This window comes from Phycodurus eques, chromosome 5, assembly GCF_024500275.1.
Source record: "Phycodurus eques isolate BA_2022a chromosome 5, UOR_Pequ_1.1, whole genome shotgun sequence".
Taxonomy (NCBI): Eukaryota; Metazoa; Chordata; class Actinopteri; order Syngnathiformes; family Syngnathidae; genus Phycodurus; species Phycodurus eques.
Window position 1 is genome coordinate 1,697,137 of NC_084529.1, and position 21,145 is coordinate 1,718,281.

Consider the following 21,145-nt stretch of genomic DNA (forward strand, 5'->3'; position numbering starts at 1 on the left):
TATGCGGTATTATTTAAGCCCCTTTTAGGAATTATTCGTACAATTCCATTCATGGCGTTATCTGTATTAACCTCACTCAAATCAAGCCATTGCAATTGCACAAATTAATAGTAACGCTTAAAAGAATAAATCAATTACAAAATTCTACTTAGCATTGACATTCCAACAATGCTTTATCTTGTGTCTTGATGATGTGCACTTTGTGTATAATTAGGGGTGCTCCGATCAGCGTTTTTTTGAAATCATGATTAATAAACATTGTTATTCATATATTTAAAAAATATGTATTTATTCAACTACCAAAACCCAACTTTAAGTATCCATCCATCCATTTTCTACCGCTTATCCGGGAACTTAAAAAAAACGGCGAGAAAATAAACACGTAACGAGTCAAATCATTATGTATTAAAATAATAGAAATTGAAAAAAGAAACTAAAGACAAATACATTCATGTAGTGCTGCATGATAATGGCCAAAATAATAATCACAAATATTATGATCAATATTGTAATCACGATTATTCCTCATGTTAGGGACAAATCTTTATTTTTATTGCACTACTTTTCAACAAACAATATGTAACACTGTTCAGTGCAAAATCAATCCTGAAACAAGAGTAAATGATGGCTAATAATAACAAAGAAATGTATCCCCAAAAATTCTATTTTACCAAGGGTGAACTGAATAAATGTGCAATTGACAAAGTGTAATTATGAATTGCAACTTAATGGGAGCAGATACAGTTAATGCATAAAACGCAATAGCAATTGTCTGCAAGCAATGACTTTTCATTTGATGACCGAGGTTCTCGCCCTATCTCTAAGGGAGAGCCCGGACACCCTGCGGAGGAAACTCATTTTGGCCGCTCGTATCCGGGATCTTGTTCTTTCGGTCACGACCCACAGCTCGTGACCATAGGTGAGGGTAGGAACGTAGATCGAGAGCTTTACCTTTCGGCTTAGCTCCTTCTTTACCACGCCGGATCGTGGACCAGAATTTCCTCAAAGCCGTCCGGAAGTCTTTTTCCATGGCCTCACCGAACTCCGACCACAAAGTCGATCATCGAACTGCAACCTAGGGTGTCCTGGTGCCAAGTGCATGTGTGGAGACCCTTATGCTTGAACATGATGTTCGTGATGGACAATCCATGGTGAGCACAGAAGTCCAATAACAGAACACCGCTCGGGTTCTGATCGGCGGGGGGGGCGTTCCTCCCAATCACGCCCTTCCAGGTCTCACTGTCATTGCCCACGTGAGCATTGAAGTCCCCCTGTTGGGGCACAATCCTTTCGGGCTGTGCCCCATGGGTGCAGGCGAGAGAATTCAAGATCAACAAATACATGGTTCGCAAGTGGAAGAAGCAGGAAAACGAGCTTCGCCAAGTCAAGAAGACGAAGTTGAGTTTCCGCGGAAACACTGCGAGGTGGCCCGAGTTGGAAGACCAACTCGAGCAATGGATTAATGAGCAAAGCCGGGAGAAGCGTCTCTCCAGTCACCATTCGACTGAGCGCAATAACTTGGACCTTGCCATCATTCCGGGAGGCTTGACGAAGGAACTCCAACCGCCGGACATGCGTGTAAACAGGGCGTTCAAAGTGAATTTGCGAGCGCCGTCGGAGCGATGGATGACAGATGGCCAACACAGCTTTACTAAGACTAGGAGGCAGCGAGTTACGCCGCAATTTGTGAATGGATTGTGGATGCTTGGGCTAAAGTGTCTGCTTGCACTGTTGTTCGAGCTTTCGTAAAAGCCGGCATCATTTCTGAGGAGCCGCACGGCAACGACAATGACGAGAGGGAACCTGGCGTGTTTGATGGAGAACTTGCCCAGCTGTTCATTTCGGATGCAGAAGATGAGGACTTTGATGGATTTGTGGATGAGGATTGATCAAAAATATAACGTGAGTACATTGTTAAATACTTCAATAAAGTACAACCAAACTCAGTTTTGCTCCCGCTGCCTTTTTAAAAACATTGTTGTAGCGTGCATGCATGCCACCGAATGTTTTATGCTAGCATATGTTTTACCATGCCTGCGCTTTATGTATGTTTTAAATACAGAATTAGACCATGTAACTGAGACTGCGCCTTTTAATACGGTGCGCCTTATGATTGTGAAAATACGGTACGTTTGTCGCAATCTTAAAAGACGTTCAACTCGCGGGTGTTGAATTACTGCAAGATGGACAATCTGGAAAGGAAAAATTCAAATCAGCACTGGCAACAAATGTTACATTGTAACGTGAACTAGTGGGATTAAATGATGTTTATGTAACAAGGATTGAAGGAGTGTGTTTGCTCGCTAAATGTAGCCAACTCTCGCTGGAAACGAGTTACCTTCGTCTGAGAGCATCTCGCCATACGGCCCCGGCATTTTGGGCGATAGCTTTGCAGCAAAGGCTCGGCGCGTCATCCTTTATTTCCCTGCATGATCTCAGGCGTGATTCCTGTCGACCACAGGAAAAATGTTCTTGCGTTGGCGCAATAAATTTGTAGAACCAAAAGCTTTTTTTTTTTTTTTTTTTTTTTTTAAATTAAAAAAAATAAATAAAAAATTCTTCTTTCTTTTCCGCCATTATGCTTAGCTTTTCTTATTGTATCCTCCATCCCGGCTCCTCCTTCTTCTTCCTCTGAGGGAGAGGCGTTCACCTCAAGGCATTGTTGCCCTCTACAGGGTGCCATTCCTCATTGCAGTTATCCAGAGACTTGACGATCTCACATAAACTGCACAAGACCCTCCCCCATCCACCCCAGTTAAAAAAAACGCCATTGACGTATTTAGGCGGCATTGGCAGGGAATAGCCTAATTTTGAATGACGTCTTTGGAAGGCATTGGCAGGGAATGAGTTAAGGGCCCTCGCACCCCTGACCACGTTGGGGTACTGGCACATTGTGGATCAATCGAATAGAAATGCGTGCCACACTTTTCAGATTTGCATTCACGTAAAACCATATATCATTTTAATTTCACTTTGCAGCGCAACACAACAGAGTGGTGAACAGCATGTTCCACAGCAACAGCATTAGACCATATGGAAATCTTTGAATAACTTTTCATCTTCAATGTCGTTAGATGAGACACCCAAAGTTTGAAGTCGATCGGAAAAAAAATCTGTAGGAGGAGTTCATAAAAATATGACGGCTGTGAAAGGGGAAAAAATAGGTCAGAATTTAAAAGTAAATAAAAAAAAAAAAAAATGGTTGACTTCCTGTTGGGTTTCGGGCATGGCTCCAAGAGACTTTTTTTGGTAGGTGCTCTGTTCCGTATGCCTCCCAATGTTGGTAGACAGAGGTGAAACGTACAGCTGGGGCTGCTTTGTTGGAAAAATTGTAGGGGGCGCTACTGAGCCATTTTTAAAAAAAATTGCGCAATAAGCCTTTAAAATCTTTCTCAATAAGGTCGCAGGCATTGCACAAAAAACCTGTAAAATAGTAGTGTTTGCCAGGCTTGAAGTGTGTACGTTTTATGAGTTTGCATGCATGTTTAGAAACAAAAAACTGTGGTTTTTGGGCGAACAGCTTCTCGCCACGGCAACAGCGTTTGTCGGAAACTCTCAAACTTTGTATTGTGACATTATGAAGGCCGTAACTGTCTTCTAAGCATATATTAGGTCGATCGGATTAAACTGCTAGGTGGAGAACAAAGTATGAAATGTGATGTCCTTGTGCCAGGAGGTGGCGCTGTTAGTATGAATATTTTTTTTCCACAGATGCCTTATCACATTCACTGCCATTGACGGCTTTAGAAGTCAAATATCCACGTTAACTGGGAGAGCTGGCAGTGAATGAGTTTTAAGTGGGGACTGTCATCAAGTGTGAAATTTTGAAAAGATATGACCATCTGGAGTGTAGTCACAACAGCTTGTGATGTAATGGCGAATGATAAAAATTCGCCACACCGCCACAGGCGTGCCCTGTGCCGAAATGTCAACATTTTTTTTTACAAACCTTGAGCAACGTCTTGAGGCCTAACAGACCAAATTTCATTTGGAGCTGCTCAATATCATTGGCACAGTATGTTGAAATGTAAAGCAAGACATTTGTTGTAACTACTACATGGCGCTATATGTATAACAAAATATTGTCAAACAGCTGTCTTCGGGCCCTGAGTCGTATGAAACGTGAACTTTGTGATTTTTTTTTAATTTTTTTTTGTGGGGGGGAGCATGTACAGGGGATATATTAGGCATTTTCTGTTTTGTGGTGAAGGAAATTTGATATGCATATTTCCCAGAATTAATTTTTTCAAGAAAGCTTTGACATGAAGACTGCAACTTTGTTTACAATTTACACATCCTTGTTAACTTCTTAACACATTTCTATATTGTGATTTCTTCTTGCAGGGCATTTTTTTCTCCCTAATTCACGACTAGAAGAAACTGGGGAAAATGTACCTGGCGTGGCTAAATCTCGACCCATCCTCACAACATCTGGCCCAACTTACCCGTAACACAGTGGATCCAGGAGTGAAACCACAACAGAGTGCAACTTCTTACGAAAATGGACCGACACCAAAATGGGAAAGCACACAAGTTTCTCATCAGACAGCCGGAGGGAAGCATGTTGGCTACCAGAGGACATTTGTTAATATTCATAAGCCTTCTTGCAATGTGCAAGGAGGACAGCCTTTCCATGGAGATGGATGTCAAAATACTGTTAATAATTCATCAATTAAAAGCGGGTCTGACCTTATGTTAAAAACGATGTGTTATCAGGATGAGAAGAGACAATTTACATTGGAATACAGACCAACACCACCTACATCCAATAGTAACATGTCTTCTCCTGCTCTTCAACATAGCAGGAATGAGGGCTTGCATGAAGCGTATAACAAAGTTTCATCGAGACCTAAATTAGTCACCTTTCCAACAGCGACCACACTTCAAGTGATACAGGAGGTTTCAAAGAGAGGAGCTCAATCCTCTTCTGCGCACAACACAGGCATTTCAGTCGACAAAACTAAATACACATTGTATCCTTCTGCCCATACTGGAAATGTTTTCTTCAATCTCAAAAATGTTGTTGTAAGACCCCCATCTACTGGACAAAGTTTGCAGGTTTCCAGCTTGAATCAGCCAACAAAGCAATTTTCATCCACAGTATTTGATGGCAGTCAAACAAATTCCTCCCCAGCAGCAGAGATGAGGCATAATATAATTGGGACACCTCTACTGGGATCCAGTTATCAACAAACCGCAACACGACAGCGTGAACGACTGGTTACCGCTGACTCAAAAGTTGCACGTTTGACAAAATCACTTCCACTCCTATCGCGCTTGATACTGGCCCCTGGATCAGTGACCGATAGCACACAGCCGTTATCGACTAATAATCTAAATGACAACTCCAGTTCTGCAAGAGTTGTCGCTGTTGTGCAACCATTGTCGCCACATTGCAATACGATGACCTGTGCAAGCAAAAGTCCCGCAACACACAACTTTAATGTACCCACTGTGGACACACAGAACAAGATGACAACTGAGGATTGTAGGAATCCCCTCGAAAGACAAATTCAGCTGTCCAACAAATCTCTGAGTATGCACATGTCAGCTACCGGACATGCAGATGACCTTCTATGTGAAGAAGTGAGTGTGCATACATCAGCTACCAAACAATCAGATGACACGCTGAGTAAAGGCCATTGTATTGGAGCATGTGCGCCACAGCGTGTCAACGTTGAAGCTCCAGAAAAAGACAAGTGGGCGAGTAACAAAGATGAGATGCCACTAAATGCGAAGGCCAGCATTTTTCAACTGTCCGCTCTCCCAACCACAAAGTGGACCTTGAAAGAATTGGCTTTGTTGGGTGAAGGATTGGAGATGCACAATGCACCTAAAAATGATGATTTACGAAAACAACTATTGGTCATGTTTTGGGGTGGGAGTGTTAAAAATTTGGTTAGTATTCTTAAGGCAAAGTCCTATTCGGTCTTGCTTAATTGTGCTCATTCATTTTGTGCCCATTATGGGAGAGAAGACGCTGTTGTGCTGTCACAGGTGGACTCCTCGTTTGCCGATCAACTCCAGTACTTTCATGTTCTTAAAGATGGAGAGGTTTACACAGAACCGCCCTACACGTCGTCATGGTTGAATAAAAATGAACAGCTGGATGATATCGACAAAGAATTCGGCCCGAATATTTCCAGAAATGTGAGTGACAACCAGCCCGGTCCAGTTAAAAGAGTCACCGACATTCCAACACCAACTCTTCCTAAGGCTCCCAGACTTGACCTTGAAACAGTCGACAAAGAATGTAATGACTCTCTCTACTTATTCAAGATTGAAGTTTTGCCACCAGAAGAGGCAAAAGCTATCTTTGAGCAAGGCCATGTAATGATGTCACAAACTAAACCAAGTATTAGTCAACCAGAGGAAGTCACGAATACTTTGGATGCAGTGGTAGATGAGCCTGTCCAAGAGCTACATGTTACAAGCGGCTCCAAAGTAGATGGTCCCATCCAACATTTCTGCTGCATTGCAAAGTGGAAAGAAAGCATGTTTGGTTCCAAAACTCTGTTGAAGGATAAATGCCAGTGCAACGAAGAGCGATGCAAACCTACTAAGAAGCAAGAACAAATGAACTGTCAACAGTTTACAATGGAACCTGATCTTCAATCTCATTCGCTGGACAAAGACATGGAATCGGACAGTGAGGAGAAAAGGACCGCCAGCCTTCCAACAATAAATTGGCTTGAAATATGCAACGAAATCAGTGGGACCTTTGAATTAAATGACGACGAAGAAACAAATGATCTGCATGAGCAACAGCCAAGAGAGAGCCAGCCCACAATTGTAAGTGTAAACAAAGAAAACGTCTCCAACTGTGAGAATATTACCAACCGCATTCCTGACATTGAAGAGGGTTGCAACAAAGCTCAGCTGAAATCTGCAGAAAGTTGCCAGTCAACTGATAGCAGCAGCAGGAGTTCTGATCGTTGGACCGAAAATCAAATTGAGACTCCTATATCACCCATCGATGAACATGGTGGACAAGCTCCAATGGCATCAAAGTCACCATTGGATACTGAACAAATACAATGCAGTGCAAAGCCTGGAGATCAGACGGATGTCCGTAAACCTAAAGCACATGAGACTGATGGAAGGAAACGGAAGAGACGTAACAATGCTAACAGTGTTTTTCCTTACCTGAAGAAGTTGATGAACAAAAACATGGATTCACATGAAGTCGAAGATGTTTCAAAAACTAAGATTGTTGTTGGCTCCGATAGGGAAACTTTGGCAGACAAGAGAACTGTCCAGCTGAAGCTGTTTGGCTCACTACCACAGGAAAAGTGTATTTTAGTTCATCGACACAATGAATCAACAACACCGCCGAACGTTGTTTACGCAAGGGTTGACGAGCAAAAACTGGATAAAAGTGGCTTAAACTCATTTGGTTCAGCTACAAAAAGGACTTTATCTCAAACTAAAAAAAAGCTTGGAGCCAAAATGAAAGCAATTAGAGACCGACAAAAGAAATTTGGCTCCCAAAATTACAAGCCTGTTGTTGACCAACAAAGAAAGTCTTTTAAACATGACCGAAGAACGAAGGAAACTGGAACCCAGGCAGTTTTGCCCATCCAGGAGAATGTCTTGAAGTTCAGTGTTTTGCCCAACAGCTTCAGCTTTGAAGATGAATCAGCGGGTGAGAGAGAGCGCACCGAAAATTCTTCAGGTAAGTCTCACCGTGATGATCGAATCGGAAGTTTCCTAACTTTCATTGAGCCAAGGCACCATTTAAAATAACGGCACCTGGCACCCTCAGCTCTCACTAGTATGCCAGGTCACCCGGTTTGGGAATCACTGATCTAATCTAGAAAAAAAAAAAAAAAAAAAAGGGGGGGGGGGGGGCAAGGAATCATCATCATCATCATCATCCTCTATACTGAACAATTTTCATTTATTCTAGATGAACCTCTCTCAGAATCTGGAAAGAAAAGCCCTAATAAAAAGAGCAGAGGTAATGTATTTAAAGGTACACATTGTTATATCGTGTGTTGATTCTTGAATCTGTGACAACGTTTGTTTTAATTTGCAGTGGATGTGTGGAGTCATTTTCCCGTAAAGGAGTCGTCTTCTGTACACCCTGTTCCTGGGTCCAAAAGCGCTGACGTCTTCGCAGAGTATCAGAAGAAATACACAGAGAAGTCACAGCCATCAGTTACTCCGTAGAGAGAGGCACATTTCAATGATTCGTGTGCGATTCTTTTTGTTTCTGCTTTTCTATCACTATTTAACACTACACTGTACAAGAGGTCTTAAGTTTTATGCACGTTACCTCTAGGCATGCTCCCTAATGCCTTATGTAAACATTTGTATATAGTATATATTTTATATTTTGCCATGTTAATATTTTTGTTTACATTTCTCCTGTATTTTACCTGAATTAAATGTGATAGTTTCAATGTTTAATGCAATAAAAACAATCAGTTAAAGGCTTGCACAATGATTTTTCTTTAGAAGTAGTGATTTTGTGGGGGGAAAATGTTTATTTTTCCGAACATGCAAATGATTAAAAAACAAAAACAAATGGACAAGCAAAACAGACTAATAGTACAAATGGACAATTAAGACAATTGTAGAAAACTGCACAGTCATTTGCGGTGGGAAGAAGTACAATTTATTTAATCCTACCACTTCTCCAGAAAATAAGAATCTGCCTCTTTGACATTAGTCCTTTCTTATTCATAAATGCAGATGCAGCGATGTGGAAAAGTGTTTGTCCCCTTCCTGATTTATTTATTTTTTTGCATGTTTGTCACACTTACTTTCCCATCATCAAAGAAATTTAAATATTAGTCCAAGACAAACCAAACACAAAATACAGTTTTGAAAGGAAGGTTTTTATTATTAAGGGAGGAAAACAATCCAAACCGACCTGGCCTTGTGTGGAGAAAGTGATGAAAGTGCTCCCTAACCCTCCTAAGAAGTGGTTGGGGCACACTTAGCAGCAACAATTGCAATCAAGCGTTTGCAATAACTTGTGGAGGAATTTTGGCCCACTCTTTGTTGCAGAATGATTGTAATGCGGCCACATTGGAGGGTTGTGAAAGCTTCAACCGCCTTTTTAAGTTCATGCCGCAGCATCTCGATAGGCTTCAGGTCAACAGGAGAAGAAGCATGCGGGACAAGGGTCGTGAACCCGGCTGTACAACTGAAGTGTGGTGGGATTAAAAATAGTGACCCTAAAGCCAACCAAAATGAATTTGGGAAGCCGGTTATCCTTCAAAGTGTTTACATTTAGGAACATTTTCTCCTTTTGCGTTTGCGCTCTCCACTGCCCGTTCTCCCCCATTCCTAGGAGCGCCTCTGTTATTGACAATTTTGACCGTTTTCGAACTTGTCGGGATCTTAACCCCGGACTTTAAACCTGAAGAATCTCAATGGAATGTGGAGGTAACCATTGCCCCATCATAAGACAAGATTTTTTGTTTTTTTTTCTTGACACCAATTCTTTCATCTCGCGATCACGAGCTGACATCCTCCCCGAGGCCAACTCGGGCAGATTAGACCACAGGCGATGACATAGTTATCAGTAACTTGCCTTACATGTAGTTTTTCTCAGAAAACCTCTGTCCCTCTCAACCACATTCCCAGACAGTTGACATTTTTCTCGAAAAGTTCCAAATCCTTGACTATTTTGATTTTTTGTTTTGTTCTAAAGGTGACGTGTACACCGGTGATTCAGTCTTCGGAAGCGCTTCTCCTTCTACGATATTTGAACGTCTTAGAAATTGCCGTATCTCATAACTTTAAACCTGTTTTTGGTGCTTTGGGGGGCAAAGAAAGCCCCTCTGGAATTGAAGCCTGTGGTACTTTGAGACAACGGACACGAGACAAGGCATGTTGCTTTGAGAGAAACTTAACTTTGAGAGGTGGTCTTCCTTGGACTTGAAACCTGGCCTTGCACGGGATCTCCGTGGAAGCTGGAGAGAGCAAATACCGAGTTGAACAAAGGCAAGATTGTTTCAAACGCAGTGCGTTGCTTTCCACCGTGTGCAATCAGAAATGGTGGAATGAATTGACTGCAGGTCTTTATCTGGAGGACAACACGAGTCCGTGTGGCTCTCGAGGCGACAGTCCGTCGTATTTCTCCATCAAAAGAAGTCGGTGCATTCCTGAGGCCATTTGTTTATCTTTCGGGTCTTACCCTCTCTGTTGAGATAATAATTTCTGTTTACAACATGAGGTCAGGTCCTCAAAAAGCGAGGTCTGCATTGGTTTACAAGAGATAACGACGAACATATGTTGTGCGAGAGAGACACCCTGGCCACCAGGGCTTGACACCAACTTTTTTGCTCACCGGCCACTCGGCATTTTTACGAGCCAGTTTTTGTTGTTGTTGGATAATTACGTTAAAAATGACGAAACGTACTCCAGTTTCCTCCCACGTTACAAAAACATGCAAGGTAGATTAATTGAAGATTCTAAATTGCCCGTAGGTGTGAAAGTAAGTGTGAATGGTTGTTTGTGTTTACAGTACAGCATATGTGCCCTGCGACTGGCTGGCGACCAGTTCAGGGCGTGACCCGCCACTCGCCCAAAGTCAGCCGAGATGCGCTCCGGCACATCCTAAAGCGACCCGTCGGGGGTTAGGATAGGAGGAGGTACAGGGATGATGAAAGCTAGATGAAATAACTACTCGTGTGTCTGTTTGCGTGTGGACTCAACGTGGAGGAGGAGGCCGGCGGCCGGCGGCAGGCGGACTGGATGAGAGACAGACGGCGTGTGAAAAGCGCTTCATTTGCACCAGTGCCCGCAACAGGGGCAGCCACAGGGGGGCCAATGCATGGTCAAGGCTTCCGGCACTGCGCTTCGATGCCAACTTCAAAATAAAAGATGACGATGGCATTGATGAGGAGTGTGTATAAATATATACGGTACAAGCAGTAAAGAAAATGGATGGATATGGATATATATATATATATATATATATATATATATATATATGAACACACACAGTTACGGTTACTCCTCCAAACATTTTAAGTCAAACCAACGGACGATCTTTAGAAGTAGCAAGAAAGAAGCAAAAACAGACATGGCGCATGAAATCTTATATGTATGTATATACATATAAGTATATACATACATGTATGAGGAAAAGATGAAAAATGAATTGAGCAAATTGCTGAAATATAACAAAGACTGAAAAATTTAACAGGGTCTGAATACTTTACACACCCACTGTGTGTGTGTGTGTGTGTGTGTATATATATATATATATATATATATATATATATATATATACACACAGTGTGTACGGAAAGTATTCAGACCCCCTTAAAATGTTGACTTTTTGATATTGCAGCCATTTTCTAAAATCATTTAAGTTCATTTTTTCCCACATTCATGTACACAGAGCACCCCATATTGACAGAAGAAAAAACGGAATTGTTGACATTTTTGCAGATTTATTAAAAAAGAAAAACAGAAATCTCACACAGCCATAAGTATTCCGACCCTTTGCTCAGTATTTAGTAGAAGCCCCCTTTTGAGCTAATACAGCCACGAGTCTTTTTCGGAACGATGCAACAAGTTTCTCACACCTGGATTTTGGGATCCTTTTCCATTCCTCCTTACAAATCCTTTCCAGTTCTGTCAGGTTGGATGGTGAACATTGGTGGGCAGCCATTTTCAGGTCTCTCCAGAGATGCTCAATTGGGTTTAAGTCAGGGCTCTGGCTGGGCCATTCAAGAACAGTCACGGAGTTGATCTGAAGCCACTCCTTTGGTATTTTAGCTGTGTGCTTGGGGTCATTGTCTTGTTGGAAGGTGAACCTTCGACCCAGTCTGAGGTTCTGAGCACTCTGGAGAAGGTTTTCGTCCAAGGTTTTCGTCCAGGATATCCCTGTACTTTGGCGCATTCATCTTTTCTTCGTTTGCAACCAGCCGTCCTGTCCCTGCAGCTGAAAAACACCCCCACAGTATGAGGATCCCACCTCCATGTTTCACTGTTGGGACTGTATTGGACAGGTGACGAGCAGTGCCTGGTTTTCTCCACACATGGCACTTAGAATTAAGGCCAACCATTTCTATCTTGGTCTCATCAGACCAGAGAATCTTATTTCTCACCATCTTGGAATCTGCTGGATCTATCTCACCCAACACCAATAAAAAATTGACACAAAGGAATGAAGACGCTTGTTTCTTTTGCTCATGAGGAGGACGCATGTTCCATTTCATTCTCCTATCACGCTCTAAACAATCTCCCCCTTTGCTCCTGTATTTATTTGAAATAGGGAGGTATCTAAGTTACGAGACATAACACACTAAGGGGAGGGTTTCAAGGTGAAGACATGAGACCAACACCGGCCACGTGTCCTTGGTCAAGGCGCCCTTCTCTGACGATTCCCGCTGAGTCATCTTCCAGAAGGCGAGACATCTTCCTTTCCACCACGGTCAGCAAGCAACCATCAAAATCGTCCATCATACTAATGCAAGCTAAGCAAATAAATGATAACTTCTACAATTTATTTAACAGAATCCTTCAGGTGTTTTTTTGATTTTGATTTTTTTATATAAACAAACTCCATGCGGGCTTTCATGTGTCTTCCACCGAGCCACTCTGCCATAAAGTCCCGACTGGTGGAGGGCTGCAGTGACGGTTGACTTTCTAGAACTTTCTCCCATCTCCCGACTGCATCTCTGGAGCTCAGCCACAGTGATCTTTGGGTTCTTCTCGACCTCTCTCACCAAGGCTCTTCTCCCCCGATTGCTCAGTTTGGCCGCAAGGGTTCCGGTCGTCCCAACCGTCTTCCGTTTCAGGATTACGGAGGCCACTGTGCTCTTAGGAACCTTAAGTGCAGCAGAATTGTTTTTGTAACCTTGGCCAGATCTGATTTTAACAAATGGCTGCAATATAACAAAGAGGGAAAATTTGAAGGGGGTCTGAATACTTTCCGTACCCACTGTAGAACACCCACTTGTGAGAGCAAGCACGCGTTATGTTGACCGCGCTGGCTCCGGAGCGGCGATCTTCGCTCGTGACGAAGATACGCGCGAGAACTTTTAATGACCTCATTTTCGGCCTCTCGGGAGGAAACTGGAACTAGAACTCAGGAATGCGTCGACGATTTTAATTCATATTTCACATGTTAACTAAGGCACCATAGAACCAATATTACATCCCAAAAATTTTGTTTGCTAAAATATGGGACCTTTAAACCTTGATGCAATTCATTGAAATGAACACATTCACTGGCATTAAAAGTACTCACATAATACTGCTCAGATGTGATGCACTGTAAATACACTAACTATTCAAGAGACACTGTATACATTAGACTTACACTATCGCAAGTGAATCCAACTGGATTTGATGAGGACACATCATAATCCAAAGGTAAAAAGGCATACAAATTGAAATTCATGAATATGAAACAATGTCATGATGTATCAATGTTATTTAATTTCCGTATCAGCGATACTGGCCTGGTATTAACTTCCCATGAGATCAATACCAAATCCTGTCGTCCCACAAATGGGGACTAAAAAGTCTCACTCCCGTTTGTACTATAACTTAAAGGTGTACTATGTGAGAAGTTCTCAAATCGCAACACAAGTGCACCTCATGAAGACGCCATTTTCCCTCTTATGTAGTTCTACATTTGGTATAGTGGGTGCAGTTCTCCACCATGGCAGACTATAACCACAACAACAATGCTTTCTTCCAATCGCGATCAAAACCAATTAAAAATCAATAAAGTCACAAATGTAATCTTTTGATGCAGCTTCGTTTTAAAGTTCGTTCCTGTAGCACCAAACACTGCTCCGGGTCAGACCGTAGTTCTCCTCTCGTACAGGCTCGGGCAGCTCAAACTGGGCCAACTTCTGCAGGGACCTTTGAATGCCGTGCTCGTCAAACTGGGCTCTGCCAGGATCTCCGATCAGAACTTGACTGTTGTGACTTTTGATGCGGCGTTCCAACCAAGTGTGAAGGTTGCAGGAGAGGGCGTTGTCATAGAACATGTCACCGAGAAGGACCAGGTCAAAGTTGCCAGGATCTGAACCAATCAGGTTATCTGTCACAATAACTGGGGACTCCAGACCGTTGAGCTCAAAGTTCATGCAGGTTGCAAGCGTGGCAACTGTAGTAGAAACAGACTTATTTAGAAATGTCATTAATTGAAACAAGCTGGCTTAATATGGACGCTGTCGGTGACCCAACGTGCTCACTTTTTTTTCCCTCTATATTACTGTAATAAACACATGAAAACACTATGAGTGGTTTTTGTGTATTCTTGCAGGGAGAGAAAATGCACAGGATGCAGTACACAACATCTTCAGACTAAAGACTTGCCCATAAATCAATGTAAATCCTTAGGAAATGTCTGACCGAAACTTTTGACTCATTGGTAGAAAAATGGCAGGGTGTTTGTTTATAGTTAAGACAAAATGTGGATGTTTTAAGCAGGCGACGCCCCGATGTTTCAATGGTTGCGTCTGCTCGAGCCATCTATCTCATTTTGTTAATGTCGTCAGCCAGAGCTGTGAGGCACGCAAAGTTATCAATGTCCTTTCACCATGGTTCCTGTCATACTGTGTTGGGTGTTTTTGTTTGCAGGTTTTAATTCCTCACTATAAAAAGAACAACAACATCGAAGCATTATGCTTTTGAGATTGTAGAGTGAAAGCTGCAGGTGGGTACTAGTGTGAACTGAGTGGGCGACTTGAAAACGCCCATCTATGTGTCCCTTTTCTACCGCTGATCCAGTTCAGGTTACAGGTGAGCTGACTTGGGCGCCAGCCAATCGCTGCGCACCAGCGCGTAGTCATCCACAACTTCTCAATGTTTGTGTTGATTTCTTTTATACACAATCGCTGGGACGGGAAATGATTTTGTTATACGCAGGGCTCACCGGAGTCAATGTCGTTAGCAACTACTCGATGGGCACCACACAATTTCGCAGCGATGGCCGAAGCTCCGCAGCCGCTTCCCAGATCCAAGACGGACTTCCCCAAACATATTCTCGGATGATCCAGGAGATACCTGCAGGTAGGAAGTTTCAGCCAAGTCCGGACAGCGACGATAAAACGTGATATTATTTATGAAAAGGCGTTACCTCGAAAGCGCTTGCCCTCCTGGCCAGTATATGGCCCAGTATGGGTCTTCAAAGGGCCAAAGTTCTGCTCTTTCATACCAAAATCTACAGTTTGGGGTGAAAAGTCTGAGTTTGATCTCCGGCGTCAGGTTTTGATGAGCAACAATTTCTGTGTTCTCTGAAATGAATTTCCGAATAGATCCTTCGCCCAAACACGCGACAGAGAAACACTTGCCTTTAACTTTCAATTTCAGCGATTTTAGATGAGACAACCGCAGAGCACTCAAACCTTTCGACATGTCACCTCACTATCTCGGTACTAATCATAATAGTCACACATCATTTCATAATGTCATTCAAAGGCTACGTTATGATGACTGAATTACACTCAAAATAACGCATTCACATTAACAGGCGACACCTTTGTCCTTCGAAAAAAAAAAAAAACAACAACAACAAAAAACAGATGTGTTCCATCGTCGTGTTGAAACTAGAAATGAGGACAAACAGTTCCGCCTTATTAGTTTTCTTAAAAACACATTTTAAAATGCAGGACGGTAATGTTTTATCAGAATGTCAAGTTCATCCCGATACGCATTTTTCTATGCGTTGAAAACATAAATAGAGTTTACGATAAAACGTGTGCCATTCATATTTGTTTCCTCCCAAAATCTTTCAAACAATTGTTTAATGACAGTGAATCTTTGACTAGGTTTAAAACGCAGCTTGAACGTACTGTAACGTAAATCCAAAATGCCGTCGATATCGCTATCTAATCATTCAGATAAACTTGCATGACGGCTCATGTATCAAACTTGGTTCATTCTACATCGCCCCCTGCTGGTCAATTGAGATAAATGCTTGATTTGAAATGTGAAACTGGCCACATTTGAACATCGTGTGTGCGAGCTCTCGAAGAGGGCGCCCCCGCATCGAGAGGGTGCAGGAGACATGTTTATGTCACGAATACACTTTGCTGTTCATGCAAAATAGTAGAAGGAGTGCACTTACAGTGCCGGGCAAAGGTCTCGAGCGTTTTGGATAGGTTTTTACCCGCAACCACCAAGATTCTTACTCTGAAAAATAGATCATGGAGAGTTTGAATTCGTTACAAGCCGTGAGCAGTGACAAGCGGTGACGAAATATGCAGCTCACACACGGCTCGGGATGGACCACAGATTTAATATCTTCATTAAGAGTCAACTGATCCAGTCATCTGGGGGGGGGGGGGGGGGGGGGTCATGCTTGGGATATTGACGTCATTGTAAAGACCCACTTCACTTTTGGCATTCTATTTTACATTTAGTTTTGCTTCACTGATAGAGGTCGCGCGAGTCTCGCTTGAGAATAGAGCCGTGGCTCTCCGGAGTGATCCGAGAGCAGAGAACCCATGAACCCATGTTGTCCGACCCTGAAAGCGTCCAATGCAAAGTTCTCATTTTGGAAGAAGAAGGAAGAAGAAATCTTTTTTTTTTTTTTTTTTTTTTGTCATGAAATCATGCACTCCAAAATTGTCCTCTGCATTTCACCCGTCACAGTAGTGGACACAGCACACGCACGTTATTAGTGGCGCACACCGTGTAAGAGTTTCTGGAAGAGGTGGTTCCATTAGACGATTCCTTTAATAGCCAGCAGAGGGCGGTAATGACTGCTGAACGTCATCTAGTGATCAATTCGGTCTCGTTTCTATTTTATAGGATGAGGGTTGCAGAAAAAGGATCCATGGATATTTCACGATTACTTCTTGATGACCCAGCATTTTCCCCATGTGCTACTTTGTCTGGCAGTCGCTCAAATGTTTTTCAGCTTCAATGTCCCCGTACGGATAATCATTTGATGTTGATGGGAATATTTCATGATTTTCCATACATACAATTTGTGTCATTCCATAATTGGAGGACATTTTATTTCCCCCGTGAAATCCCAAATGACCCATGCACAAAACACAGAAACATTCACTGGTGTAAATTAGAGTTGTCCCAAGACATACTGCTGTAATTAAAGTGAAATTAAATCAAAGTGATTCCTACATATGATTCAATTTACCAAATAGCTCTTGAATACCCGCTACAATGTTTTTTCTTCTTCTTCTTCTCTTTGTCCCTCACTCTTAATGACCAAGTTCCATATAGAATGGATACAATCCAAAAAACAATCTCAAGTCAGCTTTTTGTATGATTTTTATTGATATGACTTCCTTGTAATTTTGAAATCATTTGAAACGGCAGCGATAACGCTCTGAAGTTGTGTGTTTGTTTGTTTGTTCTCGACGTTTAACAGCTAACACAGCCAACATAATCTCGAGCAAAATCTAACATGACCTTTGCTTTGCAACTTTGTTCTGTGTCCAAATAAATGAGTACGCCAAGAACGTAACTTCAAGATTTTTTTTCAGCAATATTTTCACAACGTGTTTTCAAGGTGCCCAAGTATTTCTAACAGGGTTGTGTGCCAAAAAGCGCTCAGGTCTCATAAAAAGTGTACTTGTACTCTGATGGTGGAGCTGGACCAATCAAATAGTAGAATTGTCTGTGACCTGTTTTTCTTGAGACTACCCAAAATATGACAAAAGATACGGTGTTTTTCCAAAACATGTGGGTGCCTTACTCCTCCTCCAATTCTGGAATGGTACAGTAATGACTCCATGGCATTCTAAAAACCTGCACGCTTGGTTCATTGAAGACGTTGAATTTCCGGGTATAAGTCAGATGGATGAGCTCCTGCTCACCCGTGACTCGGGTTGGGCTTGGAGTACCGAGAACCGATCGGAACCGGGACTAACGCTCTGATATTCCCACAATTGTCCACGTTTGAACATTTTGGTTCCCAGTTAAACAGCCAGCAGACGGATACTCTTCTTCTTCTTCTTCTTCTTCTTCTTCTTCCTTCACTTCACCTCATAAAACTTCAACTTTATTTTGGTGGTGTAGAAGGCAGCTCCCAAAATGTCTTTTTGGTAAGACGATACGAAGTCCGCATCACTGCAGACGCCGCACCGATCCGCCTGTCGATCTCCCGTTCCGTTCTTCCCTCACTCGTGAACAAGACCCCGGTTGATGATGGTGCCGGGGCTGCCTCGTCTTTGTTGGAAATTTCCAGAACATTTTCAGAACATTTCTAGAAAATGTTCACAAACCTACCGTGAACTTTCCACAGTAAGTTTAGCAGACGCAGCTTTAACTGGAATGTTTGAAATGTTCTGCGCATGTGAGGGAGGAATGCACGGTGTAAAAAAAAAAAAGGCCCGGGGCTTCAATAGTCAGGCGTTGTAGTGTGACGTGTGCCATGTTCTCTGCGTGCTTGTTTGGGGTTTCTCCAGGAACTCCGGCTTCCTCTCACGTACTAAAACCTGCACGCTAGGTTCATTTGAGATGCTAAATTTCCAAGGTATATGTCAGCTGGGTAAGCTCCAGCATCGACTATCGAGAATCGATTGGAACTGGGACCAACGGTCCAGTTCTCCCGGAGTCTTTCACATTTGAAAATGTGGGTTCCTAGTTTCTAAGCCTAGCCCGCCGACGGAGCAGAGTGCGTGTGCGCGCGACAGCGCACGCCAGCAATCGTGTGGCTTAACTTTGTTTCAAATCATAAGGACGAGACTTTGCAATTTCTGAAGACTGAAGGGACTGAAGAAAAATAGTCGGGAAGGTTTGAATCGGTCAAGAAATGTTGAAGCGGGAGGGAATAAGGTCGGATATGGCGGAATGTGGAACAGTGGGGGTATGCCAGAGTAGCATCTGCTCCATTTGCACACCGATTGAGGAGTATCTGTAACATTTGCACAACCGACATTGTCCCAGATGATCGCACGACTCGTCACTTTAAACCGCATCCGCTCCTTGAAGTCTCAGCGCCCTTTGCACAACGGTCATTGCGCCGGACTATTGCAATATGAGTCGTTCGAACTGCTCTAAGTGCTCGAGGACTCTGCATCTTTTTGCACAATTGTTTTTTGTCAATGTCTTGATGTCCCCAAAGTGTTCTGTAACTTGACTGTTTGTCGTACTAGAGCGGCTCCAACTACCGGAGACAAATTCCTTGTGTGTTTTGGACATACTTGGCAAATAAAGATGATTCTGATACTGATTCTAATTCTGATTCTGATTTGAATTTGGGAAAATGTGAAATGTGTCATGTGGGGAATGTGAAAATGTATTTCGAAGAAGATCCGAATGAGCTGAATGCTTTGAATGTGGAATGGGAATGATGCGGAACCATTTTGTCTCAATCGGAATGAATGGGAAATATTTGGGTGTAAAATGTCGAATTGTGGGAGATTCGGGTCCTATTTGAATGAGAAAATTACAGGCATTCATCGATTCAGTGCAACCGTCATCGTCTTAGATTCAGCAACCATTTCACACAAGACGGCAAACATCACGATGACATCTCGAGTTGATTGATAGCTTAACTGAATTTGCCTTCCTTCCCTGATTCCGAAAACCTTGTTGAAGTTTCATTTCACAATACTCTACGGGGACCCGTACCACGATTAAAAGAAACCTTCAAATCCCAAGTGAACACCAGACTCGGTAAAGGGTTTTGCAGTTCATCCAAACGATGAGAATCTTTGGCGGCGGGCATAACGGATGCATTCTGTATTCATCCTTCAGGGCCACGAAATCTTTCAATTGTGGTTCTACCGATCTCTTGAAAGCGCTTCATTAGGCTGCAGTGGAAATGGACAAAGGCTGCCGGATTATGCAAGACTCAAGATGAATGTCACGCTGAATAATAGGATACAATCAGCAGGGTATTATACTCACTGCGGCTTCTGTTGATAAAGAGTGGCGTCTTGCGTGAGATGCTAGTATGTATTTTGGAAGTGGAAAAAATGATTTGTTGTTCGAGTGACTCATACCCAGGGGAGTAATTCAGGCAAGAAGAACCGCGGAGACCCTCCCGTAAGACAAAAACGGGCGGGTCGATAAAATGGAGCAATAGGAACCATCTCTATTAGCCACCGGCCGGCAACAGCGAGTAAGGGGGCGCTATGCGGGGGATTTTCATTGCACATCATCATCTAAATGCAGTGCCCTGGTTTTTGCGTTGATATGGGTCAATGTCAGCCATCTTTTAGCTCAGGGCCTTGGACAATTGCCTCGGCTGCCTGCCCCCGTGGCCACATCTCTGACGACCGAGCATTGTTCTGGTTCCCCCAATCAGGGCCGTTTCTTGCATTTGCAGTGATGATTTATTCACTTGCAAATGGCGAGACATCCAAGTGCCCCTAAAGTGGTACGATTTGGAATAAAAAAAAAAAAAAATGCCTCAAAGGTCACACATACCATCATCACGAGACATCGTGCAAGCGGTCCGCTAGTCTCGTCAGACTTCAGACCAGGGAGGACCTCGAGAGTGAACTGCCATTGTTTTGTTTTGTTTCTTCCGCTTTTTTTGGTTTTAGTGACGCCGAAACGGCGGCACGGCGAGCAGGCGGTTAGCACATCTGCCTCACAGTTGTTCGCAGGATAAGCGCTACACAGACTGGATGGATGGACGGATAAAAGATGGTGGTCGATGAAGAGGTCACTGATGGCGTAGTGGTACACTCGCCTGATTTTGGAGCAGGCAGCGGGTTCGGTTCCCACTCGGCGACGGTGCGAATGCGAGTGCGAATGGTTGTCCGTGTCTACAGTACACTGTACGTGCCCTGCGACTGACTGGCGACCGGTTCAGGGTGTAGTCCGTTTTTATTTTCGTTTGAACAGATGCTAATGAAATACAGCGTAGTCCAAAGTGTAAAGGTCAATTCCCCTTTGTGGAAATGACTAGAGAAGTTGATGAATGTTACTGAAAACGTTGCCTGTGCACTTAGTGAAGATTGTGCGACAGTAACACTTGGAGCCAATTTATTCGAGACAAGATCATACAATTGTCATGCAGTTACAGCAATTTGTAACACAGACTAGATTGTGTTTTACTTCGCCGGGGCTCCGCTGCTTTTGTGAGGCATTCAAGAAAACAAAACAAAACACTTATCGCAAGTTGACGACAGCACAGTTCACACATTGAAATCTTAAAAGATTAGCAAAGGACTTTTCCAGCGAGAAAAAAAGGTTGGGTACTGCTGATCTAGAGCACAGTTGTCGGGACACCCTT

The 21,145-nt window shown here is 43.0% G+C and overlaps 2 protein-coding genes across 6 annotated transcripts in view; one reads left to right on the plus strand and one right to left on the minus strand.

Annotated features, from left to right (window-relative positions):
* The window catches only part of si:ch211-106e7.2 (uncharacterized), a 10,875-nt gene extending 2,442 nt beyond the window's left edge, over window positions 1-8,433 (plus strand). For 3 of the 5 annotated variants that reach the window (XM_061676728.1, XM_061676729.1, XM_061676726.1), the window contains 3 exons: window positions 4,345-7,675; window positions 7,910-7,960; window positions 8,039-8,433. In XM_061676728.1, the coding sequence (XP_061532712.1) occupies window positions 4,390-7,675; window positions 7,910-7,960; window positions 8,039-8,172 (3,471 nt within the window). In that variant the 5' untranslated portion in view covers window positions 4,345-4,389 and the 3' untranslated portion in view covers window positions 8,173-8,433. Of the gene's footprint in view, window positions 1-825; window positions 1,903-4,344; window positions 7,676-7,909; window positions 7,961-8,038 lie in introns of all 5 variants that reach the window. The other 2 variants (XM_061676727.1, XM_061676730.1) reach the window with 1 other exon arrangement.
* Window positions 8,434-13,387: 4,954 nt separating this feature from the next.
* etfbkmt (electron transfer flavoprotein subunit beta lysine methyltransferase) lies at window positions 13,388-15,467 on the minus strand. The gene is made up of 3 exons (XM_061676622.1): window positions 15,065-15,467; window positions 14,861-14,991; window positions 13,388-14,089 (listed from the first exon to the last, which is right to left on the minus strand). Exons 1-3 carry the CDS (start codon window positions 15,340-15,342, stop codon window positions 13,740-13,742), a joined length of 759 nt encoding a protein of 252 aa, XP_061532606.1. The 5' UTR covers window positions 15,343-15,467; the 3' UTR covers window positions 13,388-13,739.
* Window positions 15,468-21,145: the final 5,678 nt, after the last annotated feature.